This window comes from Nicotiana attenuata, chromosome 5 (assembly GCF_001879085.1).
Source record: "Nicotiana attenuata strain UT chromosome 5, NIATTr2, whole genome shotgun sequence".
NCBI classification, from domain to species: Eukaryota; Viridiplantae; Streptophyta; class Magnoliopsida; order Solanales; family Solanaceae; genus Nicotiana; species Nicotiana attenuata.
The window spans coordinates 48,562,891-48,573,250 of NC_031993.1; the positions used below are offsets into that span (position 1 = coordinate 48,562,891).

A 10,360-nucleotide genomic window follows, 5' to 3' on the forward strand; every position below is an offset into this window, starting at 1 on the left:
TATTTCATTTGGGAGACAAGGCAAATAATTTATTACTTTATATGTGGGCCACACTAGGAGTCTCTAGAAGACACGACAATTTCTAACATCTTGTCCTTTATTTAATTACGTATTAATTATATTTAAACAATAATTTTCTAATAATCCACACTTGTTTAAAATGAACAACGACTCAAAATCAAGTTATGTTTATGAATAATGTATCATTTGATTTGAACATTATCTAAATACAATGTTGCAAGACCAAATCGAAATCCAGACATAAGATTGTCTAGTGGAGGAACATTGAATTTGAATGAAATGGTACTATCTTTTGATTTGCTAGGACAATGCGTTTTGGAGAAATATTAGTAATCTTAGGAGGAAACTTATCATAGCCACCATAATTGTAAGTTACTTAAAGGGATTCCAGACCCATTTACCTTTACAACTTTTAGACTGATAATGTAAAATTTATTTACACTGATTGTCAAATTTAACTTGTAATTACATGTTAGCAATTATTTTCACCAGATTATCAATTAATATTTGTCAAGATATTTATCGATAATTATCTAATAAGTAATATGATTGTATCCCACTACAATGATGACAATAGTTAGGCGCACCAACACGTATAACAAATTCTTGTTCAATGGTTATAGTGAAATAGTTAATGCTAACCTTTAATATTTGTTTAGTTTGTTCATTCCCCTAACCAAATTGGTCAACATAGTAAACAAATTTTCACCATTAGTTTTGCGTTAGAAATTTCCGCATTACCAACCATTCTTTCAAACAAGAAATGACTTTTCTCTTTTTTCTAACAACTTTCTTCTATGAAACCGTTTGTACTATATTAGTTGCTATATAGCCTTTTAAAAGGAAGGACAACAAAAGCATTTAGATATCATAAAAGAAAAGAGAAACACTCAAAAAAGAAATAAAGTCTTTAGTCTTTTTCTCTTGTACTTCTTCCTCCTTCCTTATTTCTTTCGGATCGATTGCCAAAAATATTATTAATTGGAGGTATTTTGTTCCTTTGCAATTAATTTATGAAAAGTAGATAAAAAGTCATGTCGATCTGAAACCATACAAAAGGAAGGAGATTTATATAGTTTTAGAAATGGAGGTTCAAAGGCTACAAGAATTATTGTGGTTATTTTCAAAATTGCAAAGTAATCGTGTTGCCCTCGTGGGTGGAAACCACACCGCTGCTAGGTTTTGCACTCGTTAAAATTCTTGCCAATCCAAACTCTCTACCACTTCCCCTTTCGTTGTTAGATTGAATTATAATTTGCATGCTCTCTTTTCCAAAAATTGCAAACACCTTCAACCTTTCTCGGCTAGCCTCAACCTTCTTCTTTTACCTACTGCCCCCGACTAATTTAGATTCGTGCCGGTAGGACGAAAATTCTCCCAGGACTCAGCAGTGGGAGCGGGATTTTCATGTGCTTAAACATGACGTATAAAACAGCGAGTTTGTTGCATACCAAGAAACATGACAAAATGAAAAGCCTATACATGGATCATGCCTTAGGCTTTCACGGTGATACCCATTTGGTGAAGTTGATTTCTCAAGCAGCCATTTTGGCATTGGTTATTCTCTCGATTAATACCATAATCAGGGGTTTAACATCGAGCTATGGATATATTAATGTTTCTAAAGTTGATGAGTTGGCTAATTATAATAATCCCATCAAGTTGGAGTTTTTGCCTCTCATTTTTCATGATTTGGCCAATGAAGGCCTTCTCAAAATGGGGGATAGGTCCCTACTTATTACCAATGGAAATGAAGATCAAGCTATTTACAATTCTCAAGTTACAAGTGATTACAAGATGGATTATTTGATTTCTTTTTCAGATTTGACACGTAAAAAAAGCTGTCCCATTATTCTTGAAGAGTCTTTTGACTTTGCACTAATTCCCTGCCCCTTCTCCAAATCTCTCAATTTTATTGATCCCGCTCTTAAAGTAGGTGGTATTGTTGTTGTTCAACTAATTAACGACAACCCCATGACTACATTTCTACAACCATCAAACTATAAAGTTGTCTATGTTCGAAAATTTGATTCCACAATTATAGCCATGAAAAAGACAACTACTACTTATGCCTCTACCAAAACTAGTACTACTCCTGCTCCTACTACACATCATAGAAAATTGTTCAACTTTGCTCCAAATGCAAAAGAGGCAGCACTGAACAAACTAGAAGATGTATTACTTGAACCACCAAGAGCAGCATCAGGTAAATCTAGCAGATATCTCAAACGGACTCGTTATTTGTCAGAATTGATGGATATTCCACTAGAAAGTTACCCACGAAGGGTCTTCATTGATGTTGGTTTACAAGAAAAGAGCGAAGCATCAGGCGATTCGAGTTGGTTTTCGAAGCATTATCCAACGAGGAATACGAAATTCGAGATATTTAAGATTGAAACAGTAAACAAAGAGTCATCAGTACAATTGATTGGAATGTCTGATTGGCTAAACAAGAATGTGAAAGAAAATGAATATGTGGTCATGAAGGCAGAAGCTGAAGTGGTTGAAGAAATGGTGAGAAACAAAGCAATTAGGTTAGTTGATGAACTCTTCTTGGAGTGCAAACATCAAGGTATTAAAAAAGGTGATAAAAAGAAAAGTAGGAGGGCATATTGGGAATGTTTATCTTTGTATGGTATGTTAAGGGATGAGGGTGTTGCTGTACACCAATGGTGGGGTTAAAAAAATTATACAAGTATTAATTATAACTAGACTTATGTTCGTACAATTGACAATATAAAGTTTATTTACATTGTTAGTGTAGCGTGTATCAAATTTGTTATTACTGTTATAAATAATTTGATTATGTAAATATTTTGTACCAACGTCAATATATATATAAAGCGATAGAGAATGAGCGGCAAACATAAAGGAGATGAGGTTATGAATTCATGTATACTTTGTTTGATCCATTTTATAATGTATATGGTTTGGAGTTGCTTGCGTTCATCAAAATGATATGATAATCGGGTGCAAAAGAGATTTAAAGTGTAATAACCCATCATTTTTAAGAGTGAACTTTTAGGTTATTTTTTCATTGTATTGATTATACTAGTCTCTCTGCACGTGCGATGCACGTGTATTTTTATATTATTTTCTAATACAATACATAAAATAAAATATTAAACACATACATATTAGAATAACATGAAATTTAGTCAAAAATTACAAATTGGATATATCAAAACCTAGTATTCTCGCATAACCTTAAGAACCTTTGTTTAAAAAAATCAAAAGGCAAACTCTTTGACAAACTCTATCTCAATTCTTCTAGCCATCACATTATCAATTAAATTAAGTTATATTTCCCTTTTGAAGTTTGATTCCTTCTATAGACGATGTCAAAAGAAGCATTCTTTGATCAACTTTATCTTCTCTATATCCTTCAGCCATAACAATATCAATTGCACTTTGGAATAATTGACTTCTCAAGGTTAATTGCTCTTTGCTAAAATATTCATGTCTGACTTTTTCTATTTTAAAGTACATATCATGCATAAAAGCTCCAGTTTCATCAGATACACCTATAAGTAATATTTATTTATAGATCAATAAGTGTTACAGTTTAATCTCATAAGTGAATATGAAAGATTAAATTGCATAATAAGTTATTTTTTTATCTAGTTAGTAAAAATTAGGTAATCAAATAAGAGAAAACAAAGGAAAAAGATTCATATATCCCATGTACTATTTAAAATTAGCCGATTTATTTTTTTCAATAAAATCGTAGAGCTCGATGTCTTTCTTAGGTGATCATAGTCCTTCCTTCACATTGAGGATCTCTACTTTACATTAATTTAACAAAGAAACATTTTTAATATTTGGAAAAAAAATTAAAATACGACCTAGATAAAGAGGAAAACATAGAAGGGATTGATACATATATCAAAATGGCCTTTAGTGTTGCTTTTTCTTTTCCTGAAATGATCCACATATAGTAAAAAATATATATTCCCAATTTGGAAGAATTATATTGTCTATATTAATTTTAATTATTAGAAGTATATTATCTATATTAATGTAATTATTCAAGGCATGCAACAAACTAAAAGCGTATAATAAGGACTCATAGAACTGTAGGTAAATATATGTGTGATTTCGTTCTTTCTTAAATATATATATAAGATCTCAACTACAAGAGCAAGAAGCAATTAATAGCAGAGTTATAAGTCATATGGCAACATATTTCATCGAACATTCATTTTCTGGAGCAATTTATGTTACGAAATGCTTTAGCACAAATCTTTTCGATACTTCATTAGAGTTGTCTTGTATTCGTGTTTTACATGGAGAACCTTGGGATAAATTAGAAAGATAGACAACAAAGAAAGAGTCAAATGTCAATGAGAAGGAAGAGGATGATAGTTAAAGTTTCAACTAAACTTGCATGTACAAACTTTTTACTTTTATAAGTAGTTGTTTCACTCTTGAACTTTTTGTTTTGGTCAAATCATATTTCATATAAAAAATTTGTATATGATTAGATATTGTTAACCTCTCCATGCAGGAAAATAGACTTAGTATCTGAAACACAAAGTTATTGTTATTTGTTAGTATATTAAAATATTTTAAATTATAAAAGCAGATATATTACCAATGGACTGCCTAATCCAAATAACATATTAGGAAAAACACATAACAGGGCATGGTTCTCATATACACACCCACAAACAAACAAAAAAGGATTTCACCAGCAAATTTACGTGGTTTTCTAACTTGGATAGTCACTATCATGGGACAAAATAGAGAATTTTTTAACATGCTTCCCAACCAGAAGACGTAAAAAAGCAAATAATAGAGCAGGAAAAATGAAAATTTACTTGTTTGAAACGCCATAGAAACAACGAAGTTGAGGCTGACCTTCTTAATTGGGATTGGACTAATTGTTGTGGCTTGAAAAAGTATCAAAAGTTGAAGAACAAAAGAAAGTACAAATACTTATAAACAATAACGAAAGAGGTGAAGAAGTTTATTTACGTATTTTTTAGAAGGAGCGCATCCGTTGACCTGGATAAGTAAAAGTTCTCCGAATGAACACATCGGTTCGTATGGATTTTCTCGCCAGGTACGGTAATTAGGTTTTTAGTAAGGAGGGTATAAAAGTAATTTGACTTTTTAATCTAGGGGTTCCTGTTTTTAATATAGTATAGATTAATATAATATGTATGCACCTATATACTTTACTGTTGGAAAATATTAGATAAAAAATTAATAAGTTATTAGTGGATCAATGGTATATTACATATCGAGAATTAGAAGCAAGTGACTTTAGTTTATTATTTAAAAGTTTAACAAGTAGGGCAAACTCATTCTAAATGTCTCACGTGATATGATATCACCGGGAAGAAGGTTATAAGTAGATTAGGTCTCATATTTGATAAGAAGTCTCATTGGGATAAAATACCAACTCAAAGGGGAACCTTTGGAGAAGTTATTGACGGCGGAAGCATGAAGGAATATTTGGACCCATTACGTTAATTGAGAGGCGATTTGGGGAAGGAGTATATGTCTGCAACTTTAGTTCAACATATTTTGTATTAGAGATTATAGTGCTTCTTTAAGTTGAGTATAAAGTTTATAAGATTCATCAATTTCTCAAGCTATTTTGAGTTAAGACCACTGCTATTGATGGAGACAAAATGATATGGGGAGCTGAAATTTTATGCAAATAACGTAAGCTTCGGAGAAGCTTTGAATTGTGACAATGAATAGGAAAAGGGGGGAAAGAAAGAAAACTTTGACTACGAATTCGAAGGGATTTGACTTGGAATATTCATTTTGGATTGAGGTAAGGACCTTGTTCATGTATTTTGGCCATATATATGATTGTCAACTGAATTTTTCATCAAATTTTTTGAAATTTAATAGTAGAATATTGAAATTTAGCCCTAAACTTAAAACTGGGGTAAATTTGAAATTTGAATATGCAATTAGACTTTAAATTAAAAATTAAAGATAGATTTGGACTCATGAGCTTATGAGTAATCGGATCATACAATTGTAATGACTCGGCCGGTCGTTTTGAGCTTTAAGATTTCGATTTGATGTCTTGAGTAGCTTCATATTGTGTATTATGACTTGTGTACACGCTCGGATTGAATTTGGATGAGTGGTTCTCACTTTAGAAGCTTAAGTTGAAAATATTGACCGTGGTTTGACTTTTGTGGAAATGACCCCGGAACGGTGTTTTAATGGCTCCGAGGGTTCGTATCATGATTTTGGACTTGGGCTTATGCCTGAAATCGATTTCGGAGGTCCGTAGGTTGATTTGTGTTGTTTTGCCGAAAGTTGGCAATTTAAAGGCTTAGAATTTTGATAAGTTTGACCGTAGGTTGACTTCATAGCTATTATAACGACCCGACTTCTCGTTTTAAGAATTTACGCCCCACGCAGCGACTTAAAGTCCCGAGCAACTTCGTAATATGTACTATGACTTGCGTGTACGGTCGAGTTTGGTTTTCGGAAGATTCGGAATTTAATTAAAAGAACAACTCTCAGTTTTGAAACTTAAATGAAAAGAGTTGATCGGAGTTTGACTTTTGAGCAAACGACTCTGGAATGGAATTTTGATGATTCCAATAGCATCGTATGGTGATTTCGGACTTGGGCGTATGTCCGGATTTGAATTTGGAAGTCCGTAGGACAATTCAGCGCATTTTGGCGAAAGTTGAAAAATAGAAGATTTTTGGAAATTCTGACCGGGAGTTGGCTTTATTGATATTGGGGTCAGAATTCGATTCTGAACAGCTCCATTAAGTCATTTATGACTTTCATGCAAAATTTGAAGTCATTCCGGATTTGTTTGATACGTTTTGGCACAAGATATAGAATTTGGAAAATTTCATAAACTCATAAGTTCGATTCGAGGTGCGATTCGTTGTTCGGTGTTGTTTGATGTGATTACAGGCCTCGACTAAGTCTGTATTATGTTATGAGACTTTTGGTATATTCGGACGGGGTCCCGAGTGGCTCGGGTGAGTTTCAGAGTGGTTTCGGACCATTTCTAGGCCATTTTTAACTGATGGTTTTTTTGGCTACAATAGTGAAATTTCAGATGCACAAGGCTTACTTTAGAAGCTTATATCTCGCAATATATGAAGAATTTCGAGATTAGCAAAACACAAAAGTTGTAGTCCTTTGACTCTAGTTTTCAAAAAAGTAAATTATTCATCATTTGGACATTTGTACAGAAAGTTATGATCGACTTACTGAAGTCTGGTGCTGCAGTTTTTGGCTACAGCAGTGTGCGAAATTTCTGATGTGTAGAGCTGACTTTGGAAGCTTATATCTCGCACTATATAAGGAATATAGAGATTATCAAAACATGAAAGTTGTAACCCTTTGATTCTAGTTTCCAGAAAAGTAAATCGTTCATCATTTGGACATTCGATGAATGGTCTAAATATATATATATATATATATATATATATATATATATATATATATATATATATATATATATATATATCTGCTCGTGACCTTCTTTTTTTAGTTTTTAAATTCGTTTAATTTTGTTGATACATCGTAGTTGGTTGTAGTTTGTTTGCTTAATTCGTATTGTTTGAGGATCGGTTTGAAAGCCACAACAGGAATTAAAGGATAATAAATTAAAATAGAGGAATAAGGGAGGATTATGATATTGATAAATAATGATATGATGGGATCGGGTTGCGCGCTGCAACGGTTTGTGTACGGAATAATTAATATTGATAAATGATGATATGGTGGAATATGGGATGATTATGATATTGATAAATGATAATACGGTGGGATCGGCGCAACGGATTGTATACGTGAAACTTGATATTGATTAATGATACTATGATGGAATAAAGGAGGATTAATACTAATAAATGATGATACGGTGGGATCGGGTTACGCCACAATGGATTGTGTGTTTTGTACGTGTTGTTGTGCCTTTTGTGAGTCATGCATCCTACGTGAACTGTTGTATTACTGCAATGTGTCAATCTATATTTTCGTGGTTACTTGGTGAATTGATTTTCAAGATGAACTCGTTTTAAAAGTAAATTCTGTGTTTCGAGGCCTTAAAAACCTCTTTTTATCTCACCTCGATTTGCGTGCGCAGTCCGGGCGCGTTTTCGGAATATTTTTATGTGAAAACTAAGTAAAATATGAAAATTGGCTTTTAAAATTGAATAAAGTTGACTTTGGTCAACATTCTTGGTAAACGGACCTGGACCCATGATTCGACGGTCTCGTAGGGTCCGTAGTAAAATATGGGACTTGGGCGTATGCCCGAATCGAATTCCGAGGTCCCAAGCTCGAGAAATAAATTTTTAAAGAAAATTATTTTATGGAAAATATAAAGGTTTTTAGAAGTGAATTGATGCATTTTCTTGATGGTATCGGGCCCCTATCTTAGTTCCGGAGCCCGGTACAAGTTTGAAATAATGATTACGTTGAATCTGCAAAATTTGGTAAAGATCGAAATTGGTTTGGTATAAAACGGACCTATAGTTGAGAAAATAGTAATTTTGATGTTCTTGAGTAATTTCGTTGTAACGACCCGACCGGTCGTTTTGAGCTTTTGCACTTTGATAGCCAGTTCTCAGGCATGACTTGCCCCGTGTTATGTATTATGGCGAATGTAGATCGTTGGTTTTGATTTTCAGGAAAATTTGGGATGAATTTGAAAGAACAGTTTCAGTTGAAAGCTTTGAATTTGAAAGGTTTGACCGAGAGTTGACTTATTTGTATATGAACTCGGATCGGAGTTTTTATGATTTTGTTAGCTTCGTGAGATGATATGTGACTTAGGAGTGTGATCGGAAGTGATTTTGGAGGTCCGGTGTAGCATTAGGCTTGAATTGGCGAAGTTAGTATTTTGGCGAATTCCGGTTGATAGGTGAGATTTTGACCCGAGGGTCAGAATGGAATTCCGAGAGTTGCTGTAGCTTCGTTAAGTGATTTGGGATGTGTGTGTAAAGTTTCAGGTCATTCGGACGTCGTTCGGTTGGGTTTTTGATCGAATGCGAGTTTCGGGAGTTTTAAAAGAACTTAGGCTTGAATCCGATGTAAATCGATGATTTTGGTGTTGGTTGAGGTGTTTTGATGATTGGAGCAAGTTTGAATGATGTTCTAGGATGGGTTGACATTTTTGGTTGAGGTCCCGGGGGCCTCGGGGTGATTTCGGATGGTTATCGGGATGAATTCTGGACTTGTGTTGTTTTAGAGATTTGCTGGTTCTGGTATTTCCGCATCTGCGGAAAAGGGGCCGCAGATGCGAAAATGGGGTCGCAGGTGCGAGAGGTTCTAGGGAGGCTGGTTTTCGCAGGAGCGGATAGAGGCCCGCAGAAGCGGAGTCCGCAGAAGCGGATTTAGACCGTAGAAGCGGTCCTGGGCAATTAGTGATGCTCCGCAGAAGCGGAAGTCGCAGAAGCGAAATGCGGACCGCAGATGCGAAAAATGTCTGGGCAGAAGGGTTTTAAAAGTTCATTTTGTTCCGCGAGCTAAGCTATATTTTTCCTCCATTTTTGAACATCCTTGAGAGCTTTTGGACGGGAATTGAAGGGGATTTCGACTGGGATTGATTGGAGGTGAGTTCTATGATCTTAAAACACGATTATTATGTGAGATTAACCTTGAAATTTATGGAAATTAAGCCTAAAATTGAATAACTAGGGCTTGAGTTTTTGATATGTCAAATTGGGAGTTGATGGGTCATTTGAGCTCGGATTTGAGAGTTCTTGGTATGTATGAACTCGTGAGAAGATAAGAAATCTATTAATGTGAAAATTACTGAGATTTGAGAAGTGGTCCCGGGGCTCGGGTTTTGCTAATTTCGAGATTTTTAATAATTTTTGATTGTTTTCGATTGGGTATTGTTCCATTGGCATATTGTGACGTATTCGTTCTAGTTTTGGATAGATACGACGCGCGTGGAGGCCGATTTGCGGGGCAAGGGCGTCGCGAGCTAGGGATTTCACCGGTTCGAGGTAAGTAATGATTGTAAATGATATCCTGAGGGTTTGAAACCCCGGATTTGCACAACGTAGTGCTATATCGAGGTGAAACACGCGCTTAATGGCGAGCGCGGGGTTGTTTACTACTGGGGATCGTGACTTGGTCCGCCCCGTTTGATTTTTACCGCGTATTTGACTGAGCTGTTCTGTTTATCATCATGATTTGGGCTTATTGCCATATTTTGGGCTTAATGCCGACTACTTGAATCCTTCGGGGATTGTTATCACTGTTTCCTCACTGTTTTGATATAATACTTGAACTCAGTCCTAATGATTATACTGTTTTACAAACTCTGCCGCATTAATTGAATTTCGAGACTTTAATGATATTTCCACTGTTGTTTGGGCTGAGC

The 10,360-nt window shown here is 34.7% G+C and overlaps 1 protein-coding gene across 1 annotated transcript; it reads left to right on the forward strand.

Annotated features, from left to right (window-relative positions):
- On the forward strand, window positions 886-2,913 carry LOC109225807. The gene has a single exon (XM_019390592.1). The coding sequence runs from the start codon at window positions 1,429-1,431 to the stop codon at window positions 2,701-2,703; it is 1,275 nt and encodes a 424-aa protein (XP_019246137.1). The 5' UTR covers window positions 886-1,428; the 3' UTR covers window positions 2,704-2,913.